The sequence below is a fragment of the Canis aureus genome, chromosome 5 (assembly GCF_053574225.1).
Source record: "Canis aureus isolate CA01 chromosome 5, VMU_Caureus_v.1.0, whole genome shotgun sequence".
NCBI lineage: Eukaryota > Metazoa > Chordata > Mammalia > Carnivora > Canidae > Canis > Canis aureus.
The window spans coordinates 42887959-42911611 of NC_135615.1; the positions used below are offsets into that span (position 1 = coordinate 42887959).

A 23653-nucleotide genomic window follows, 5' to 3' on the forward strand; every position below is an offset into this window, starting at 1 on the left:
TCTTATTAATCCTGGTAGTCTCTGTCTTCTAAAGATACTTCCACTTGCAAATATGTCTTTTAAAATGTAACCACCAGGGATGCCTGGATGGCTCAGTCCGTTGAGGGGCTGCCTTCAGCTCAGGTCCTGATCCCAGGGTCCTGGAAGTCCCTATCAGGCTGCCTTCTCCGCAGGGAGCCTGCCTCTCCGTCTGCCTCGCGCCTCTGTTTCATGAATAAATAAATAAAATCTTTAAAAAAAAAATAAAATGCAACCACCAGACCTGAACACAATAATCCACATGCGTTCTGACAGGTCTGTTAAAAGCAAGGCAACAGACCCAAAATAGGGTCATTTACGCAAACCGCAGAGCAGCAAGCCAAGACCTAGGGTTCCGCTCTCCCGGAGATGGCCTCAGCCGCCCAGTCAGGACTCCCTGATCTCAGGAGCCCCTGGACAGCCCGAGCCCGGGGCTCTGCCTGAGAGACGCTGCCCCCCCACCTGCTCTGCGCCTTTGTTCCCGCCGCCCGGGCTGAGAAGCTCTTTCCCGCCGCGCAGCTGCTCTCCGCCCCGTTCCACCTGCCCGGGGGGCTGTGGCTCGACTGGTCCCCATTTTGTCCAAACGAGCCCCTTGAACTGCGGTGCGCCTCAAGTGCCTCCTCCCACGGTTCTGGAGACACAAGAGGAAACCCAAGGTGGCTCGCAGCTTCCCGCGCTTCTGGCCGCAGCCGGAGGTCCTGGTCCCCCCGCGGGAGCCCCGCTCCGCCTCTCGTCGGGCCCCCGGGCTCTCCCGCAGCATCTCCCTTGCCCAGCGGGATCCAGGACCGGGGCCGCCTGGAGGGGGTCTGGGTTCGCGCGGGGCCGGGTCCGCTTGGATCACCGGCTGGTCCCGGCCGAGGGGTCGAGCCGAGGCCCGGTGGACCGCGGGCTCGCGGGCCGCTCGCGCAGGTGCAGGCAGCGGAGACGAGCTCGGGCTTCAGCGGCCACAGGCGAGACCTTGGGCCGCAGGTGGGCTTCCCCGCCTCGAGGCGCCCGGCCTCCCGCGTGGTCGGGGAGGTGGAGGGAAACGGGCTCCCTCCTCTGAAGCATCTGGTGACCAGGGCGAGAACGCTGGGCCGTCGCGCTCACCCCACAACCTGCAGAAGGTTCTGGAAACTGGGAAAACTGACCGAGGACGACGAAGGCCAAGAATTCCCAACTAAAGTAAGCTCTCCTCTCTCAATCCCTGTCTGCGGCTCCTGGTGCATAGAGGAAGGTAAAATTTCCCTTTGTCCCTTCCTTTCCGAATCCAGATTGGCAGGCAAACAACAACAACAAAATTAAAAAGAAGCCCCAAACCAAAAAACCAACATTAGATCTAAGAATTATGACTTGTGAATTTGCTTTTAGGTGCATTAGTTGTCGATCCCTTCCGAGGGGCAGCTGTTGCCTTCTTGTTCGCCTTGTTTTGTGTCCTGAGAACCTGGCTTGGAGACTGCCAGGTTGGCCGTAACTTCCTCATATTAAATGAGGAACTCGGGCCCTGTGGAAACGGTGGCTGCCTCTGTTTACCTTTTAACAGGTCAGAGAGCGAGCAAACAGAACCATTAAAGGCAACCAGTGTGAGTTTATGTATTGCTTCTACCTATGATCTTCAAACCTCTTCTCTCCGGACCTGTAAAATGGTTCAATTAGACATACTCTCTAGCATTCAGTGATTTACCTTCTGTTTACTGTAGCAAAGTTCTTTAGTGTTAAGGGTGCCCTTCAGGTGTCCTCTGGCATCACAAGGTGCAGGAAGCCATCTTGCATCCATAGGTTCTGTTCGCCTGGTAGCTGCGAGCTGTTAGCTTCTGGTTTGCCCGAGTCGCTCCGGAGGTTGCAGCATCCTCTAGTGGTCACATTTACACTTCAAGAGCCCTTAGTCTAACCATCAGAAGAAATCACCCTAAACCCTAAGAGTGTCAGGCAACCGTGTTGGGACAGATTTTGATGCACCTGATATATCTTAGATTTTCTTAGACCTCTGTCCACCTCTCCATTCCTGGCTAATTCTTTGTAAGGGCTCAGGAATTCAAGCTGCTTTTCCATCTCTTTTTTAGTGGTTAGGTACGTTTTTCTTTTGAGATACTGACTTATTTCTACCTTATTTTCTGTCCTGAAGTACATAGGTTTTTAATTTTTATTTATTTATTTAAACAATATTTAATTTATTTATTCATGAGAGACACACGGAGAGAGAAGCAGAGACACAGGCAGAGAGGGAGAGAAGCAGGCTCCATGCAGGGAGCCCGACATGGGACTCGATCCCAGGTCTCCAGGATCACACCCTGGGCCCAAGGCAGGCGCCAAACCACTGGGCCACCCAGGCGTCCCAGACATAGGTTTTTTAATATAAAGAAGTTACCTAAAGTTCCTACAGAAGAAATAGGCAAGAATAATCCACCTGAGGTGATCTGTGGTTTAGACAAAACATTAGATTTTGAGTTCACCTTGGGTTAAAAACCTAACTTGATACTCTACTTGCTGGTGCTAGTAGTCAGGTTATCTAACTTTTCTAAGTTGACTCACAGGATAAGGATAACCTTACGGAGTTACTGTGGCTCTCATATACAGCCAAGTCAACTACACAGAGTACGGGTACAATAGATGCTCTATTAAATCCCAAGGAAGCCTAAAGGAATTATTATAGTCAATGAAAGCTAACAGTGTGTTTCTGGACTGAGAGTTTTCCAAGTATTCCTTCTGATGCTTGTTTAATTATCTGTGGGGTTATATGTCCCCATGATCAGCTGAGTCCTGTGAGTTAATATCTGTAATCACATTTCCTGAGGTATTCAGTTGTCAGTATGTGAGAAAGGGAATGGGGAAGGAAAAAGCATCATGATGGAAACCTTGTCCAAGATTTCAGGATGGCTGTGTTTTGTAAAATTTGGTCTGTTCTAAGTTTGTCTCAGTCCCCTGATCCCAATCTAATAAAACATGCCTTTGAGGAAAAGGATACAAGAACAACAGGAAGTATTTAGATGCACTTTATTCAACAGTCAGGCCCACTAGGCATTGTAGTAACCACAGGGTATTTTAGAATCTTGGTTATCAACAAGGCCCAGATTTTTCAATCAAGATAGAGGTTTGTCGTTTCCTGTAGAAGAGATTTAAAAAATCAGCTTAAATTTTGCTGACAAAAAAAAAAAATTGACCATAGGAGAAAAACAATGGAAAAACATCAGGTTTATTTAAAGTAGAAAGGTTTCAGATTTATTCCCATTTCCCTGTCTTTCATTCATTTATTCATTCACTTACTCATTAATTCATCAAATATTGACAGACACTATTCCTTACATACATTACAGATACAACAGAAAGGAAAAATGTCTGTCTTTAGAGTTTAAAGATTTACTAAAGGTGGCTTACAGTAAACCTCCAAAATCAATCTCTAATTCATCATTGCGTCTTTTGCTCCTAATATCATTTTCCTAGCCACAAGGTTTCCATCTTAGCTGGTGCCTGGGCTACTTACTACAGAATGTGCTAATTGGCTGATCTTCTGTCTTAGAACTCTGGGGTTTAATATCTGTGAGATCTCACAAAAGGAAATAATATCTATATCCTATCTGATACCTGCTAGCTCTGAGCATCCTCCCATCCAGATAAAAAACTTCTGTGTTCCCCAATACACCACTTTTCCCAAATCAGTTTTCCTTTTGGTCAGCTAAATATTCCTAAATCCTATAATTTTGCCTCATGAGATTGTTTTTCAGAGCTCTCTCTCTCTCTTTTAACCATCCTTTCCTTGAATATACTGGTTTATAAAAATTCTTCTTTTTCTGTTACTTGAGGACATCTGACTTCCATATATCCATGTATGGATTTATCTGGAGCTTGATGATTCTTCATTTTAAGAGTTTTTAATGTTTTGTTGTTCCATAAATATTATCCATGCACAATATTTATGTCTGAGTTGTGTAGCAAACATAGCACAAACATCTAAACACAGCACACAAAATGACCTCCCTTTTACAGCTATGGTATCTTTTTTTTTAAATACTATATTCATTTATTCATGAGAGACATAGAGGGAGAGAGAGAAGCAGAGACACAGGCAGAGATGAAGCAGGCTTCATGCTGGGAGCCTGATGTGGGACTCCATCCCCAGTCTCCAAGATCATGCCCTGGTCTGAAGGTGGCCCTAAACCGCTGAGCAACCTGGGTTGCCCTATAGCTATGATATTTAGTATAGAAGACACCATCTCTGTTTAGCTGTTTAAATTCAAATCAGTTAAAGTTATATAATATTAAACATTTAGTTTCTCAGTTGTACTAGCCACATTTTAAGCACTGGTGGCAAGGCTAATAGCTTCCATACTAGACAACACAGATATAGAACGTTTCCATCATTGCAGAAAGTTCTACTAGAAACTGTTGGTCTATAGAACAGAATTGACATAGAGATAGAAAAAAGTCCTTCCTGACTGTATCTGACAAGTACATATTGATCAAGGAGGTACAAATCTTTGTCTACCCATCTCAAAACCTAACAACTAGGATTATAGCTTGGCTCTAGTAACATCTGCAATGTATTTGGGGCTTTTAATGGGCAGTAGAGAGAAAAATATGGTACATTGCAAGTATTTAACATTAGATAAAAACCACATTTTCTCTCTAGACATTTTTTTAAAAATTAATTTAAAAAATTAATTTATTTGAGAGAGACAGAGAGAGAATAGGGGGAGGGGAAGAGGGAGAGAATCTTCAAGCAGACTCCCCACTTAGCATGAACTGGACTTGGGCTCAGTCCCACAACCGATGAGATCATGACCTGAGCCAAAACCAAGAGTCGGACTCTCAACTCACCTACCTACCCAGGCCTGTTTTCTTATCTGAGAAATATAGGAAGAGAAGTTGTATTTTCTGGCATTCAAATGTTCTTTCCTGGGACGCCTGGGTGGGTCAGTGGTTGAGCCTCTGCCTTCAGCTCAGGGCATGATCCCAGGATGTGGGATGGAGTCCCACATCAGGCTCCCTGCAGGAAGCCTGATATTCCATCTGCCTATGTCTCTGCCTCTCTCTCTCTCTCTCTCTCTCTCTGTGTGTGTGTGTCTCTCATGAATAAAATAAAAAAAATGTTCTTCCCGTATTTAAATATTTTTGAAAAAAAAACAGAACAAGTAAGCAGGAAGGTGGGTTTTAAAGGCTGAGGGAATGAAGTATCTCAGCTCTATGTTCATATTTTCCCAACATTTCACTCTAAATATTGGGCCTTTTAGCACTTGGAAATTTTCTCAAACTCCAGGCTGTTATATAGCTTTCTCTTCCCCTTGGACGGAAATACGATGTTTGACCTTTATGTCAACAGCATAGGTCATGAGAAAATTAACATGTGTTTTTGAGTTCCTTTTACAAATCTTCAGTGTGGAAATAAATTCACCACAAAGCAGAACACTTAATATTTTGGTTCTCATATTTATAAATGAAAATGTTACATAAGTATGTTTTTGCTCACCTAATCTATATAATTATTAATTGCATTTTTGAGGGTTTGAGTATATAATAGTCATTACCATCACCAAGCATGATTTTTTTTGAGATTTTATTTTTTAGTAATCTCTACACCCCACATGTGGCTCAAACTCACAACCTCAAGATCAAGAGTCACATGTTCTAGCAACTGAGCCATCCAGGCACTCCTGTGATTTTTTAAACTGAAAGGTATTTTGGCTATATTAGCTTTTTAAAAATCAGTCTATCAACTGATTTGCTGTAAAAGCATGGATTTTTGTTATACAAGTGATTTTTTTTTAAAGTTGAGAGAATCATTCAACCACTTTCCTCCTCGATTCCACTATCTTTTCCTTAACACATTTATCTTGCATCATGTTATTAATACCTTTCTCCCTTTTGTTCAGATTTTTCTTCTTATTGGAGTGCTTCTCTTTCTCTTTCTTTATGGCCTAGACAAAGCCTCCAAACTTTTCCAAATCCTAGCAGGTATAATTAGTTGTTTTTAATCGTATGCTCTCAGAGCATTTTGCTCTTATTTCCACTCACCACACTGTATTATCATTGAGTGTAAGCAAATTCAGACTTGAAACATGTTGGACTTCCTTCTGTATCTCACACTTAGTCTGGTATCTGACTTTAAAGCACAGTTGAAAGAGCAAGGATTTGGACCCAGATCTGTCACTTACTGCTGGTTGATCTTGAGCAAGTTATTTAAGTTCAGTATCAAATTCTTCATGTGTATAATGGGCTTAGTATTTTCTGCCTCAGGGGTTCATGGATATTCAATGCTTTGCCCGATGCTTAGCACAATAAATATTATTTTCTATCACAGTACACACACATAAATACATGCATATCTGTGTAGATAATCATACCAGATATATAATGAGAAAAAGAGATTGAGAATTATTTTTGGAAAGACCAGATGTTTTGTTTCTCTCATGCTAAGATTAATGTTATTGGTTTATTGATTGGAACTTAGAGGGATAAAATATACAAAAACTTGAAGACCACTAACTTAAAATATATTTTAAAGTAAATTCAAGTCTGTACTCACTTATTTTCAAGACATAGCAAGCATTCATTAGCATAGGTAATTCCATCACTCCCGCAGATAGGATTATAGATCTTGTTACATCCGTTCACCTTAAGGTTACAGTTAGCCTAAAAATGGGATTAAACAGAATCATTTTCCATCACTTAACATTCTTTGAGTTTATAGCAAAGGCTCTCAAATGATTTTCACTTCCCTGGAGTTGGTCAGCTTGAAGATGGAAGCATGGCTGTGACAAAGGGAGTGGTACTGAGTGCCTAAGAGGGAGAATCCAAGGTTTGGAATCAGAATGCCTGATTGCACATAATGCCTCTGCTGTTCACAAGTTGTGAAACATTGGCAAATCTGGTGTCTCTGAGCCTCAGTCACTTCATCTGCACAATGGGAAGGATATTATCACTTCCACACCTATTTCACGGTGGTGGTGTGAGGTCTAAATAAGGTGAGTGAGGTCATGTTCAAGTTTACAATGATGGCAGGTGCTGGTTCCTCTCAGGTCAGCCACACCATGAGCATGTCTTCCTTACTCACTGTGATTCCATCACGTGGCCCTTCTCTTAGTCATGTGACAACACCAGGTGCTTTCTGCCCTGGGAACCCTTGCACAGCCTATTTCCTGGACATCGGTAAGAATCTGTAGTTATGGAATGGCTGTCAAAGGCCAGACACTTTCCTAAGTGTTTTCATGTATTACTCTATTTATTTATTTATTTTTTTAGATTTATTTATTTATTTATTTATTTATTTATTTATTTATTTGAGACACACAGAGAGAGAGAGAGAGAGAGAGAGGCAGAGACACAGGCAGAGGGAGAAGCAGGTGCCATGCAGTGAGGCCGATGTGGGACTCGATCCCGGGTCTCCAGTATCACATCCCGGGCCGCAGGCAGCGCCAAACCGCAGCACCACCGTGGCTGCCCATATTACTCTATTTACACTTTACAACTATCCTATGAACTATTTATTATACTATTCTTCCAATGAAGATACTTAAACACAGAGATTAAATCACCCAGAGGCCACATAACGGGTAATTCCAGATCTAGGATTCAAACCCAGTTGGTCTAGGTCCTGAAGTGGCTTTTAACCACTTCAGTCTACTACTTCTACTCACCAGTTATTTTTTGCTAACATTCACTTGTCCTTCATGGCTCAAAATATATCTCATTCTGTGATCTAACCAGGCTAGGTTCCAGATGGTACCGGAATTTCTTTATAACCCTTAGCATTAGTGTAATAATTTATTTACTCATGCCCTTTTGGTTTGCCATCTGTCTCATCACTAGATATAAATGAATAGAGGGACATTTCCTCCTCTTGTCTTCAAATTCACTGCAATTTACCTTATAAAAGAAAACTTAGATATAGAATATTTTTGTAGAGGAAGAACCAGTTTATTATTTTCTTTTGCTCGTTATAAATTAGAGCTCCACCTTGGGGATTGGGAGAACTTTATGCCGACATGGTCAAACTGGCTGTAAGGAGGAAGGACTGCTTGGAGTGAAGTTCAGCAGAATACCATCCTTCCACTCCAAATCCTTGTCCTACCAGATAGTCTCAGAATGTTCAAAATGCCTTCCCGGCAAGCATTGCATGACTGTGTGGAAACTGCCTGTGTGTCAGTGCATTTGTTCTTCAGCAAAAGCTCTGGTGCGGGCACTGCTGTTACTTTGCACACTTAGCAGGTTCAATCTTGCTAGTACCACACACCTGTCTTGACTTGAGGTAGAACTGAAATGTCACAGCTTCACTGTGTGTTGAGTGGAACAAACAGTTCTAGCCTGAGAGAGAAAAAAGTACAAAATTGTCTTTACCTGTCTCTGCAGCATGTTATTAGCTCTGGTGTTACCTAGAAAACATAAATCAGACATATGAGGTCAAGAACTAAATGAGAGAAGCCAGATCTGCTCTTATTTGCAGTTTTTGGCTTTCATTGAAAACTGTAACTTTTTCTTTTCTTTTTTTTTTAAGATTTTATTTATTTATTCATGAGAGACACAGAGAAAGGCAGAGACACAGGCAGAGGGATAAGCAGGCTCTCTGTAGAAAGCCTGATGCAGGACTCGATCCCCAGTGTGGGGATCACAACCTGAGCGGAAGGCAGACGCTCAACTACTGAGCCACCTAGGCATCCTGACTGTGACTTTTTCTGCTGGCCTCTTCTCCCCTCCTCCTCCTCCTCTTCCTACTCCCCCTCCCCATCTTCCCCCCCTTCTCTTCCCCTCCGCCTTTTTAAAAGATGTATTTATTTATTTATTTGAGAGAGAGAGAGAGAGAGCATGAATAGGGCAAGAGACAGAGGGAGAGGGAGAGAATCCTCAAGCAGACTCCCTGCTGAGCACAGAGCCTGATGCAGGGTGAAATCATGACCTGAGCTGAAATCAAGAGTCAGGCACTCAACCAATTGAGCCACCCAGATGCTCCACTCTACTCCTTCTTATTTCTGTCTTCTCTCAAGGACATCTCACTGGTGTTTAATCATGCCCTACCTGCTGAAGCCTCAAGAAAATGAAGCAGAATTTGATTATGACCAAAGCATCTCAATTGGGCATTTCATAAAAGTTGACATTTGAGTCCTTTATGCTTTTTTCTAGAGCCACCAGTAGCTGTATAATAGTGCTTCTGAATTGGCTTTCTGACATTGAATTGTAATCCAGATTTTGTAACTCTGTGGGAGAGAGGACTGTTTCTGATTCTTTCTTTTGAGGTGAGGTTTTCCTTCTAGTCATTTTGCTCAGTGCAGAGTGGCCAAAAACAAGTTGTATTGGGAAAAGGAGAAAAACAGAGAAGAGAAAGAAGAAAAGAAAAAGCAAAAAAAAAAAAAAAAAAAAAAAAAAGAAGAAGGGAAAAAAAAGAGGAGAAAAAAGGGGGGGGAGCAAACAGAAATCAAAAAACAAAAAACAAGGGGGGAGTATCCTCTGATTCTGTATACTGTGAATCCCTCCACTTCCCCTGGAACTTTATAGTGCTGCTTGGTCAATAATTTGTTTTTCCCCTCTCCGTCTAGCTGGTCTTCTGGCAGAGGGGTCTGTTGTGCTGATTTTCAGGTGTGAGCACTTGGGGGAGCTGCTCAGCCCCCTGCCTGGTGCAGGGCTCAGTGGGGGATGTTTACCCCGTGAGGCCCCAGGAGGAACAGCCCCAGTGGCGGGGCCAGCTCTGGAGCCCTGGGTTCAGCTCCCACAGCAACTCCGGAGCTCTCCGTCTGCAGGGCCTGGAGGCTCCGGGGCGGGGCCGCTGATCTGCTCAGCTCGGGGCAGGAGTGTCCTCGCTGTCCTGGGCCCTCCCGGCCTCTGCCTGTCCCGGGGAAGGCCGGATCCTGGGCTGTGTCCCGGCGCCCTGTGCTCCGGGGCCTGCGCTGTTGGATTCGCGCTCCCGGGCCGCGCAGCCCCCGCCGCGGAGCCTCTTCCTCCGCCCGAGTCCTTCCGAGCTGCTCCGGGTCCCGCCGTGCGCGGTGCAGCCCTTGGGGAGCTCAGCCACGGGGTATGGCGCACTCTCCCCGGGGCGCAGGTGTCTGTTACTGTCCCAGGGAGCCCGAGGGCACCCCCGCCTTCGTGGGGTCCTGCTCCAACTCCCTGCGAGCCCCTTTCCATCTGGGAAATTTGGTGCAGCTCCTGCTTCTCCAGGTCGGGGCTCTCCTGTCCTGGGGGCTCTCACCACGCCCTTAGCCCGGCTCTTCGCGGGGGCCCCTCCCCCTTGGAGGCCTTTTGTTTCTTTAATTCTTTTTCCCCGTCTTCCTACCTTGATAGAAGCGCAAACTCTTCTCACTGTAGCATTCCAGCTGGTCTCTCTTTAAATCTCAGGCCGAATTCGTAGATTTTCAGGATGATTTGAAGGTTATCTAGGTAATTTGGTGGGGACAGGTGACTTGGGGACCCTACTCTTCTGCCGTCTTGCCCCGCCTCTGACACATTTCTTTGAAAATAGAAGTGATGCACGGAACTGCTTGAAATGTGTCAGGCACAGAGCAGATATCTTCTGAATGCTCACCACCTTCTCACAACTGGCTACTAGACCTTTGATCTCATAATTAGTGATGTGAGAAGTGTCTGTGTCTTCAATTCAATTTATAGATGGAGATGTGGAGAGTTTATATGAAAATTTGTGAAATAGCACTAGCACTAACATTATCTTGTGACACAAAACTGCAATTATATGTCTTCTCTAATAAGTAATGTTAAAAACGGAGCTCTTTTGACATCTCACCATGAGTCCCCAAAGAGTTCTTTCCCTCTGATTACACTGATTATTAGTCCAATTCACATTTCTTGTATTTACAGATAGATACTTAAAATTGCCATGCTACACTCCCCAGAAAATAACAGGTCTTGCTGACATCATGTAGGGGATGGTACTTTTGGATGAGTTCATTGAAGGGAAGAGGAACTAACCTGATAATATCCAAAGGAAGATATGTTGGTGAGAATAATTTTGATATTGACAATTTCTGAGGTGATCAAGGTAAGGAAGTAGCTCTTGGTAGCTAAATTTTATGAGAAGCAGCAAAGTGCTTCTGGGCTTGAAGAAATCCCTTGGAATAGGTCCCTGACCTTACTTCATTTCATTGGGACCAAAAGATCTGTCCAGGACTAGACTTTAAGTCTAGAATGTAATGAGCTCAGTAATGCAACAAGTCAAAAAAGTTTTGCTCATTATCCACCTGGGTGGCTCAGCGGTTGAGTGGTCATGGGATTGAGTCCCACATTGGGCTCCCTGCATGGAGCCCGCTTCTCCCTCTGTCTCTGCCTCTCTCTCTCTCTCTCTTTTTAAAAGATTTTATTTATTTATTTATGAGAGGGAGAGAGGGAGGCAGAGACATAGGCAAAGGGAGAAGCAGCCTCTCTGCAGGAGTCCATTGTGGGACCCCATCCCGAACCCCGGGATCACGCCCTGAGTCAAAGGCAGATGCTCAACTGTTGAGCCACCCAGGCATCCCATCTGCCTCTCTGTGTGTTTCTCATGAATAAATAAAATCTTAAAAAAAAAAAGGTTCAAATCAGAAAAATATGCAAAGATACCTACCAGATAAGCTCAACAGGGCCAACGCACTGAGAAGAAAGACGCTTGTTACCTTCATAGCTGAAAGTTCTGCTTCCAGAGCTCAGTTGAAAACTATTGAACTAACCACTTCTCTTCAGAACCCTGAGACTGGAAGAGTTATATAGTCAGGGTGGCCACCCAGGCTCCACCTCCTGCCTTGTCATGGATCTTTGGTGACTGATTGACTCTGTAGCATAGCCTGGCCCCATGTTTCGGGAATGTATCTGCATAAGAAAGTGAAAGAAACAGTGCAGGCCTGGAATATTCAAGGCCAAGATTCTGTCAGAAAAGTTCTGGTGGTTGGTTAGTTGGTTCTCCCCCTAACTTCCTCTCTGACTATGGGGAGCCCCAGTGTTCTCATCTATAAGGTGAACTCAAAGATCCCCTGTATTCTGTAGCTCTGGATATATAAACAGGTGTGGATATCCAAAAATCTTGCTCTATCCTTTCTTCTTTTCCTTCTGCTTTGTCAAGGTAGCTGACATAGAGCCTGGTTAGAGTTAGCCTGACATAGGGCTCAGGTCCCTACAGTATGTATGTGTGCTCGTCAGAAACTTAATAGCTCTGTGTTCTGTAGTTCACTTGTGCTGTGCCTAGACTTTATTCATCTGAGATTTGAAGTAATAATAGCACTTAAAGTGTTTATCTTTCCGTCAATCATACATATTGTGTCTACCTGTGTTATTGGGAGACACTTCTCCATTCTCTCTTATGAGAAGAGAGACTACCTCTGCCTCTTTTCAAGAGTTTGTACAACAAATGGACTGCACTACCTTGCCAAGTGCCTGGTAAATAGGAGATTCTAAGTAAATATTTGCTGAAAACATGAATAAAGTAATACATGCATATGCTTCTTTTCTTGAAGACCCAGATCTATACCTTGTTCATTTCTGTGTCTCTAGTGCCTGCCACAGATAGTCACTTATTGGTTCATTTGGTCTTTTATTTATTCAGCCATCATTATAATTCAGATACCCACTGAGTTCCTCCTATTTACAAGTCCGGACCTGACTGCTAGGGAAATAGATTTTGATTTCTGCATTTATGGGGTTTAGGCTAAGCATTGATAGATAACAGGATGAATGAGTAAAATTGTTTTCTTTTCACCTCACATCATAGTTTAAATAGCAGTTTGGTTGACAGTAAGAAGGTCCAAATCGCCACTGTAAGGGCTGTAAGGGAGTTAATATTTGAGAGAATGAATTTTTCTTTGGTTTCATAAGCAGTCTGAGAAGGGAATTGACTGGGATCTCATTGCAGGAACTCTTCAAGTAATGATATCAGCAGCAATAACATTCAGATTTAGATCTGTCTCATGCCAAACCCTGGGCTTCTTACACCAAACCTTGATTTTTAAACATTTTGACTGTGTACCCAAAGCAAAAAATAAATTTTGTGTTATGGCCTAGTGTATGTATACATATGTGTAGACAAAAAAATTGTTAAGAAACAAAATGTAGCTTTATTATATGTGATGTCTCTTGGTACCCTTTATTTTATTCTATCTCATACTTCACTGATCCTGACTTGCATTTTGAAAAGCTCTTAAGTACGGTAATATCCTGTACCCTCATACCCTTGTGTTCTTAATTGCTATAAAAGTAGGTTAAAATTCTGGTTAGAGACTAGTCCTAAAACTGATGGGAAGTGGCTCTTCGGAGGCAGCAGGTTGAAGAGGACCATGAAGAGGCACACCTGTCTCCAATTACAAGTCTGCCATTTCAACTGCGATATGACTTCGGGTAAATCCTCAACTACAAAAATGTGTGTCATGATATATTCATTTGGTGTGAAAAAATAAACATGGAAAAGCAAATAAATATAGTGCAAGGATGTTATCCTCTATTTCCCCTGGAGTAATCATTACTAGGTGGTAATAACATGAGCCTTCCACAGATTGGAAATAAATGGATAATATATAAGGCTTTCTATGATCACTGTCTTGACAGAATGAATATTGTTTCCCCAAGGGATGAAAAGGGGTAGACATTGGCTGAAACAACTCTCCTCCTCTGCTGGCCTTGGGTAAATCTCTCCGTCTGTCTTTTCTTCTCTAGGTACATATTTAAATGTGCGTGTCGTCAGGAACTTAGCAAACATACTATGACCTACTCCTTCTGTTTCAAGGACTAATTATTCACCTGAATAAAGAGTGATGACAAAACTTAAAAGAACTGTTCTAATGGGTGCTGATAATACTTGCTGGAATGGGGATGTTGCTTGAGCACCTGTTGACTTTCACATCCTTGCCCAAGGTTTGATTGGTAAAAAAAAATGACAGAAACTAGTGACATGGAGCCTCATATATTTAGCCTGACATGTGAAGACCTCTAATTTAGGTGCATCTTAACTCTTCAGTCTTATTTTTCATTATTCGTGGAACTTCATGACTTTGTGAGTTTTGTTTTTTTTTTTAAGATTTATTTATTTGACAGAGAGAGAGGCGGGGGAGTGTCAGGGAAAGGAAGAGGGAGAAGCAGACTCCCTGCTGAGTGGGGAACTCAATACAGGGCTTGATCCCAGGACCCTGGGATCATGACCTGAGCCGAAGGCAGCCCTGAGCCGAAGGCAGATGCTTAACCTACTGAGCCATCCAGGCACCCCATGACTTTGGTTTTTTTTTAGAAAGAGAGAGAGAGAGAGAGAACATGAGCAGGGTGAGGGGAGGGAGAGGGAGAGAGTGAATCATAAGCCTACACCTTGCCCAGTGCAGAGCTGGACTCCTGGCTCCATCTCAGGACCCTGAGATCATGACTGGAGCCGAAATCAACAGTTGGATGCTTAATCAACTGAGCCACTGAGGTGCTCCTATGACTTAATTATAATCCTACTGCTGAAATTTTTCAAAAGCTTCTATGCGAGGCACCATGGTACTTTATTTCCATCATTTTAAATCCTTATAGCATTATTATTCCTATTTTATGAGTAAGGAAATTGAGGTCCAGAGGTTTCAGTTGTTATGTTCCCTGGTTACAGAGGTCAAATACTGATTAAAAAATATAAAAATAGACAAATGCATACAGGTACACATATATGGATAGACATATATGTACGTACATATACAGATACATATTTTATATGTATGTATTTCTGTGTACCTGACTTCAAATCTCTTGTTGTTCATTCTTCCTAATGTACCTTTTCATGCCCTACCACTTCTTACTTTAAAACAGTAATTACAGTCTTTGACCTTAATGACATGTTTAGAGCAGTGACAAACTTCGGAAGGCCTGGGTTCCTAATTTAATATTGCCACTGAAAATCTTTTTTTTTTTTTAAGATTTTATTTATTTATTTGGTACTGAGAGAGAGAGAGCTCAAGCACAAAGGATCAGCAAAGGGAGAGGGAGAAGCAGGCTCTCCCGTGAGCAGAAAGCCTGATGCGAGACTTAACCTGAGATCATGTCCTGAGCCAAAGGCAGATGCTTAACCAACTGAGAGCCACCCAGGTGCCCACCACTGGAAATCTGTCTGAAGTTTATGCAAGATCTCTTTACCCTTCCGGCTTCAGTTTTCTTAGATATATGTGTGATAATTAACTTCTACTGAATAGCTTACATTTTCACTGTCTTAATATCTTTTGATGAAAAAAGATTCTTAATTTTAATTAGTCCAATTTAGCAACCTTTTCCTTTATTGTTAATGCTTTTTGTATCATATTTAAGAAAATGTTTCCGCCCCAAGACTGTTAGGGTATTTTATGTAATCCTAGAAGCTCTATAATGCATTGTAATAAATTTTTGTGGCTGATGTAAGTAGGTTCCAAAATTAGGGGTTTTTAAAAAATGGATTTATGGATAGCCAACTCATTTTCATTTATTGAAACTAGCATTTTCCTTATCACTCTGCAATGCTATTGTCAGAAACCAGTTGACCATATCATTGTGGGTAAGTTTTTGTACCCTATTATTTTTTCTGTCATTGTTCGCATACCTTATGGGATATTTTTCCCCCAGGTTTTTTTTTTTTACATTAAAAAAAATTAATCCAATTTGCCAACATATACTATAACACCCAGTGCTCATCCCATCAAGTGCCCTCCTCAGTGCCCATTACCCAATTACCCCATCCCTCCACCCACCTTCCCTTCTGCAACCCTTTGTTTCCCAGAGTTAGGAGTCTCTCATGGTTTGTCTCCCTCTCTAATTTTTCCCACTCAGTTTCCCTCCTTTCCCTTATAATCCCTTTCACTATTTCTTATATTCCACATATGAGTGAAACCATATGATGATTGCCCTTCTCCAGTTGATTTATTTCACTCAGCATAATACCCTCCAGTTCCATCCACATCAAAGCAAATGGTGGGTATTCATCCTTTCTGATGGCTGAGTAATATTCCCTTGTCGATATAGACCACATCTTCTTTATCCATTCATCTGTCGAAGGACATCGTGGCTCTTCCCACAGACTGGCTATTGTGGACATTGCCGCTATGAACATTGGGTGCATGTGTCTCGGCGTTTCACTACATCAGTATCTTTGGGGTAAATCCCCAGTAGAGTAATTGCTGGGTCCTAGGGTAGCTCTATTTTTAACTTCTTGTGGAACCTCCGCACTGTTTTCCAGAGTGGCTGTACCAGCTTGCATTCCCACCAATGGTGCAAGGGGGTTCTCCTTCACATCCTCTCCAATATTTGTTGTTTCCTGTCTCGTTAATTTTCACCATTCTCACTGGTGTCAGGTGGTATCTCATTGGGGTTTTGATTTGTATTTCCCTGATGGCAAGTGATGTGGAGCATTTTTTCATGTGCTTGTTGGCCATGTGTATGGCTTCTTTGGAGAAATTTTGTTCCTGTCTTGTGCCCATTTCATGATTGGATTGTTTGTTTCTTGGGTGTTCTCCAGGGTTTTGTTTTTTTTTTTTTTTTTTTTTTTTTTTTTTAGATTTTATTTATTTATTTGAGAGAGAGAGCATGAGGGAGGGAAGAGGGAGAGGGAGAAGCAGGCTCCCAGCTGAGCAGAGAGCCCAAAGTGGGGCTTAATTCCAGGACCCTGGGATCATGACCTGAGCCAACCAGAGGCAGGCAGATGCTTAACTGCCTGAGCCACTCAGGCACCCTGTTTTTTTCCTAGTTTTATTGAGAAATAATTGACATGGCACTATATTAAGTTTAAGGCACATGGCACGGTGGTTTGATTTACATATATTGTGAAAAAATTACCACAGTAGATTCAGTTAGCATCCATTTCCTCATATAGGTACAAGAAAAAGTAAAGAAAGAAGAAAAGAATAAAGAAGTTGTGATGCAAACTCCCAGAATTTATTCTAACCTTTCCCTTATTACTAGCAGTTTATACCTTTTGACCGCCTTTCTCCAGTTCCCCCTACCTGCATTCCCTGCCTGTGGTAACCACAAGTCTGATCTCTTTTTCTGGGAGTTTGTTTTTTGTTTTTCAGGGTTTTGGGTTTTTTTTTTTTTTTTTTTGGTTTCAAATGTAAGTGATCACATGGTATTTGTCCTGTGTCTGACTGATTTCACTTAACATAATGCCTTCAAGGTTCATTCATATTGTTTCGAACGGTAGTTATTTCCTCATTTTCTATGGCTGAGTAATATTCCATGGTGCTTCATCTATTCACCTTCAGTGGACTTAACTTAGGTGGTTTCTGTGTCCTGGCTATTGTAAATAATGCTGCTGTGAACATGAGGTTGCAGATATCTTTTCAAGCTAGTGTTTTCATTGTCTTTGGGTAAATACCCAGAAGTGGAATTGCTGGATCATATGGTAGCTCTATTTTTAATTTTTTGAAGATCCTCCATACTATTTTCTATGGTCGCCACACCAATTTACAATCCCACCAGCAGTGTCCCACGGTTCCCTTTTCTCCACATCCCTGCCAGCATTCGGTATCTCTTGGTTTTTTGTTTTTGTTTTTTTTTTTTTCTTGATGGCCATTATAATAGGCATGAAGTGATATCACATTGTGGTTTTCATTTGCATTTCCCTAATGATTAGTGATGTTGAACATCTTCTCATGGACATTTGCAGAAATACTATTCACAAAAAAATGTCTGTGCGTTTTTTAACTGGGTTCCCTGTTTTTTTTTGCTAATTGAGTTGCATGAATTCTTTGTATGTTTTGGATGTTAACCCTTTATTAGATACATGGTTTGTAAAGATTTGTAATGTTGTAAATATTCGTGAAAAGGAAATATTGTCTTTTCACTCTGCAGAAGCTTTTTAGTTTGATGTAGTCCCACTTATTTATTTTTTGTTGCTTGTGCCTTAGGTGTCACATCCAAAAACTCATTACCAAAGTCATGTCAAGGAACAGCATACCTATGTTTTGTTCTACGAGTTTCATGGCTTCAATCTTACATTTAAGTCTTTATCTATTTTGAGTTTATTTTTGTGAGTGATCTAAGATCCAGTGGGCCCAGTTTCATTCTTTCACATGTGACTATCCAAGTATTCCAGCACCATTTATTGAAAGACTGCATACTGTACTTTTTACCTCATGGGGTTTTCTATGTGTATAAAATATCTATTTAGCCCTTACAGATGCACTAATTTTGTTTACTGAAATGCACAGTAAATGCAGCCTTCTGTATGATTCTTGTGTTTCCTATTGGATGATGTTTCTTAACTTTGTAGAGGCCTACCCTGTGGCTTTGGAAAATCCACCCTGACCTATCAGACCACTTTGGTCTCATTGAAGTAGGTCTTTAACTAATACCACTACGAATCTAACTAGAGTTGAAATATTCTTCTCTTTCTTGGGCTTGCTTTTTTGGTAGTCAAAGAATGATGAAAATAGTGGAAGTGAGTGCTTGCAGTTTAGGCATCAGTGAGGTACTGAGATTAGAGGCTCCTCATAATTCTAGTAGTATCATCACAAACATCTCATAGTGAGCCTTAGAGAATATAAATACTACTTTATTATCAACACAGCTTTAAGGCAAAATAAATGTCAAGTGGCTGTTTCAACATGCCTTTCCAAGATTTGCAGTTGTTCTCTAGAATAACTATGTTCCTCACAGGACTGGGAAGGAGAACAGTCATCTCTTCCAACTTTAACTCTCATATTTAAATCTCACCTATTAGTGGGCATCTAGTCAAGCTTAAATCCTTCAGGTGATAGATCAGGATCAGCAGTTGCTTATATGGTGCTGAAACCTCTCTTGGAATTTCGATTTATTTATCTAATCCTTGGCTTCAGAGTAATTCTACTTTATTATCTCCATGATCCTCTTCAAAAGTTAGTTAATCACACCTATAGTCCACTATAAATTTTCTTTGTGTGAGATAATCCAGTCCACCAACAACTTCTCATTTGATAGTGCTTCAGGTTTTCCCTCCTCAGCATGTTTCCTTTCGTCTTTGTGGGTTTTTTTTTTTTTTTAAGATTTTATTTATTTATTTATTCACGAGAGACATAGAGAGAGAGAGAGGCAGAGACACAGGCAGAGGGAGAAGCAGGCTCCATGCAGGGAGTCCGACACGGAACTCGATCCCGGAAACTCCAGGATCGCACTCTGGGGCCGAAGGCAGGCGCCAAACCACTGAGCCACCCAGGCATCCCCTGTCTTTGTGGTTTTGAAAGGGAACTACCGGGAAGGTTATTCATTCCAGGATGGTCTGATGACCACAGTGGCCTAAAGTCCGATACCCTCCCCGCCACCTCCTTACCCCCCTCTCACTCAACACACAAAACTCTAACAATGATGTTCAAAATCTCATTAATTATCTTCTGACTCAAAGCTGCACTTTTACATCACACAAACCACAAGTACTTCTTCCCCTGACTCATATGATGTTCCTGAGTTTCTTTTCTTGCATCTGTCCTTTTGTTGACACTCAACATATCACTTCATCTAGGGTAAGCTAGATGGAGGAGTACATTGACCTCACTGCTTTCAGAGCACATTTTGAAATTTTATAACTGATGTACTTTTTCATTCAACTGATACTTGTATAGATTTAATATGTGTTAGGTTTTGGCAAATGGGATATGCAAATTTTATTTGAAGTAAGTTAGAAAGTGGACAGAAAAAAAAAAAAGAAAGTGGACAGAATGTGAGGACATGGAGACAAAGAACAATGTCCATTTCAAGAAGTTTTGCTCTGGTGAGAGTGAGAAAGAAGGGTTGTTCCCAAACATGGGTTTAACAGGGGTTTTAAGGTGGGAAGTGACGTACTTCAAATAAAGGTTTATGAAGACAACTGTCAGGCCCATTCTAAATACTTTTTTTTTCCTCCAGGCTCAAAATTCTGAGTTCTTTTAATCATTCACCAAAGTGGCAGGAAAATAGTCATAGACCTTCCTTTTTTTTTTTTTTTTTTTAATTCTTATTTACTTATGATAGGCACACAGTGAGAGAGAGAGGCAGAGACACAGGCAGAGGGAGAAGCAGGCTCCATGCACCGGAAGCCCGACGTGGGATTCGATCCCGAATCTTCAGGATCGCGCCCTGGGCCAAAGGCAGGCGCTAAACCGCTGCGCCACCCGAGGATCCCAGTCATAGACCTTCCTTAGAGCTTTCCAGTATTAAGCATCCACTGTTGGGGTAACAAAGGAAGAAAACAGCTTGAGAAAATTATATTTTTTAATATAAGACTGGTAAGAAATAGCAAAAGCAACTGTGGAGCTCAAGAGGGAAATTTCTTCTAGCATTAGGGATCCTAGTAGTGAATTTCCAAACAACAGTTGCTAAAGAAACACATTTCAGTGTCATGTAAAGATGGTCTTCCCTGCTTTGGATGCACTTGTGGATCTAGAAGGAGAATAATGTGACTCTGCTAGGCAGACAGAGTTGCTTCTCTATGTCTGCAGACCCTGCACTTATGCATGCTTCTATTATAGAATGTTAAACTGGGAGTTCTGATTTTTTTCTATTTTATCTCTCTACTGCTAAACTACTAGAGGTCATGACTTTTTGTTTTTCATCTCCAGAATCAAGCACACTGTTCCATGTAAAGGTACTTGATAGGGATGCCTGGTGGCTCAGCAGTTGAGCACCTGCCTTTGGCTCAGGGCATGATCCCGGGATCAGGGATCAAGTCCCGCATCTGGCTCCCTGCAGGGAGCCTGCTTCTCCCTCTGTCTGTGTCTCTGCCTCTCTCTGTGTGTGTGTCTCTCATGAATAAATAAATAAATCTTTTAAAAAAAATAAAAGTACCTGATCAGCACTAAATTCTACTCCTGAGCCAATATTAAACTATATGTTAACTAACTGGAATTTAAATAAAAACTTGTAACAAAAAAATAAATAAATAAGAGTACTTGATAAAATGGGAAAAACCCATTCACTTTAAGCATTCGAGGGCATAGTAGACTTACTATGTTTACAAACTTACTAAGTTTGCAAAGAAATGGTGGAAGGGATAACATCATATATCAGACAACAAAATACCATAAAGCCATGCTTTAGAACCTTTAGAAAGATTTGCCTTTAGGGTCACTCTTACACAGTCTTTCTTGGTCAATTTTACCCCAAGCAGAAACCAAACCCACATATATTTGGTTGCTTCTTTTCCTTCTTCCTCTTTTCTAACTCCTCCACTCAAGAAAGCAACCAGTTTCTTTCCTTATCTAAAGCAGAGCCAAATGACACGTAGGTTCTTGATACCACATCTGGCAAATTTTTTTAAGGATCTTTTCCCAACAAAGACAAATATTTCCCTAAGATAAATTCTAGTGCCACTTGTTAAATTAATGACTTTTACAACACATTATATAGTGATTGAAAGCACAGTCTTTAGAGAACAAAAGACCTGATTTCAAATCTGCCTGTGTGCTTTGAGCGAAGCTACATGTTTATGACCCTCAGTTTTTAGTCTTTTCTCTAAAATCCCTGGTTCTGATGAGTTTTGGAATTCAAATGTTTTTTTAATTTTAGAAAAGTCATATGATGCACATGCTATTTACTACAGAGAGCTCCGTGGTGTCTAGGGTAGCACCCTCTGGTCAAACACACTAGTAATTCTGCAGCAAAACAAGTAATATAAAGAAAATTAATAGCCTTGAGTCATCTCTGATAGGCTTTGCTGTGAAATAAGTTACAAAATAAACAAAACAAAATCCTCTGGTCCTCAGAACTCTGTGGGCTTTGGAATGATGAATTAGGGACTGTGGACCTATACCTACTTCATGGGCTTGTCAGGAAGCATAAAGAAGATAATGCATGTGAAGCTCATAGTTCAGACTATGACACTAAAGGCTTATTAATACATGGTTATTATTACTGCTGACCTACTTTAGCTCGTGTTAAACTTAGAATCAACTTTCTGTCCTTTCTTTTTCCTCTTATAGATAAAATCTTTCCATATTGTGTTTTAATTTATAGGAAACTTCCAAACTGCTCTTGAAATATTGTTGTTATTTTTTTTAAAGGGGTAAGCCATCAGTGTTGCAGACCACCTCCGTTAGACCGAGCGCAGTTGTGAACACCTCGCATTCTTTTTTTTTTTTTTAAAGACTTTATTTATTCATGAGAGACACAGAGAGAGAGAGAGAGAGGCAGAGACATAGGCAGTGAGAGAAGCAGGCTCCATGCAGGGAGCCTGCCATGAGACTTGATCCCTGATCTCCAGGATTACACCCTGGGCCGAAGGCAGGCGTTAAACTGCTGAGCCACCCAGGGATCCCCCACCTCCCATTTTTGCTTACTTGTTGGTGGAGCCCTGAGTCTCACTTTTCAGCAGTTTTGCCTTCTCCAAGACTGGCACCAATTCCTCTCCAGGAATGATTAACTAAAGTTCAAACAGGGGAGAAGGAAGCATTCCAGTTGACAAATATAAATGTTTAGTGAAAGAAAAATGTTTTTATGACATAAAGTCTTTTATAGCCAAAGGTAGAAGCCTGTGTTTGGGCACAAAAGATCAATATATAACTGACCACATTTTTTTTTAAAGATGTATTTATTTATTTATTCATGAGAGACACAGAGACAGAGAGAGAGAGAGGCAGAGACACAGGCAGAGGGAGAAGCAGGCTCCATGCCAGGAGCCCGACGCGGGACTTGATCCCGGGACTCCAGGATCATGCCCTGGGCCGAAGGCAGACACTCAACTGCTGAGCCACCCAGGTATCCCCCTTTTTAAAAAAAAAAAAAACATTTTATTTATTTATTCATGAAAGACACCCAGAGAGAGGCAGAGACATAGGCAGAGAGAGAGGCAGGCTCCCTGGACTCTGGGATCTCAATCTGAGCCAAAGGCTTCAGGTGCTCAACTACTGACCCACCTAGGTGCTCCTAAATTTTTTTTTCTGAAGCTTCTATTTATTAGAGAGAGAGAGATAATGAGAATAAGCATGAGCAAGTGGGTAAGGGAGAGCATGAGCAACGGCAACAGGAAGAGTGTGAGAATGGGCCAAAGGGAGAAGCAGGCTCCTTGCTCAGCATGGAGCTCAATCCCAGGACCTGGGGATCATGACCTGAGCAGAAACCAAGCATCAGAGGCTCAACGGACTTAGCCACCCAGGTGCCCCTGGCTGTACTGCTCTTAAACTAATCTCTCACATTTTATTAATGAATTATTTCTTGTCGATTCTAATGATTCATTGTTAGTCTTTCTCCCATCTCTAGATACACAATATATGCCACCAGCTCTCCCTGCTTTCATTCTACACAGGGCATTTCCAATGAGGCCTTGAAATCTTTTAAGACATACTTTATAAAACAAATCTGATTATCTCTCCTGTCAATCCTTCTTTTCCAAACTTTTCTCATTTTCTTGAGAGTATCATCATCATTTCCGATCTAAGGCTTAAAGGCATTTTTGGTGGCTATACTTCTGTGGCTCTAGATCTAACCAGCCGCCAGTTTTCCTAGTTCATCTTTTATCCACATCCTATTTCTATTCCTCTTCCAGCACTCTACCACATGCCCAGATTATTTCCCTGTGTCTTTAAGGTGGGTTCTCCTATGTGTTATAGTGTGCATCTAATGGTCATAAAGAGGCAGAGGACCTGGGTTTATGAGTTGGTTGGAATACTCACCAACAATATATTCTCTGTCCCTTCTCCATACCTCATCAGTTTCCTTTGTCCCCTGATACAGTCACCAAGCTGTGTTGAAACTATTTTCAGTATATTAACTCTGTTATCTTTCTGAAAATAGTGTCTCTTTACTTCCCTAATTCAGACCTTCATTCTTT

The 23653-nt window shown here is 41.7% G+C and overlaps 1 protein-coding gene across 1 annotated transcript; it reads right to left on the bottom strand.

The window, feature by feature from the left end:
* Nucleotides 1–2977: 2977 nt before the first annotated feature.
* SPINK1 (serine peptidase inhibitor Kazal type 1) lies at nt 2978–11660 on the bottom strand. The gene is made up of 4 exons (XM_077897786.1): nt 11534–11660; nt 8329–8363; nt 6518–6624; nt 2978–3100 (listed from the first exon to the last, which is right to left on the bottom strand). Exons 1-4 carry the CDS (start codon nt 11586–11588, stop codon nt 3055–3057), a joined length of 243 nt encoding a protein of 80 aa, XP_077753912.1. The 5' UTR covers nt 11589–11660; the 3' UTR covers nt 2978–3054.
* Between the last annotated feature and the right edge of the window lie 11993 nt (nt 11661–23653).

Bases quoted from the DNA above. Each gene is read 5' to 3' on its own strand.
- SPINK1 (XM_077897786.1), bottom strand. From the start codon at position 11,588: ATGAAGGTAACAAGCGTCTTTCTTCTCAGTGCGTTGGCCCTGTTGAGC. The intron at 8,364-11,533 runs GTAGGTATCTTT...TATGTTTTCTAG, and splicing joins GGCCCTGTTGAGCTTATCTG to GTAACACCAGAGCTAATAAC. The intron at 3,101-6,517 runs GTGAGTACAGAC...TCTCTTCTACAG, and splicing joins TTGCTATGTCTTGAAAATAA to GAAACGACAAACCTCTATCT.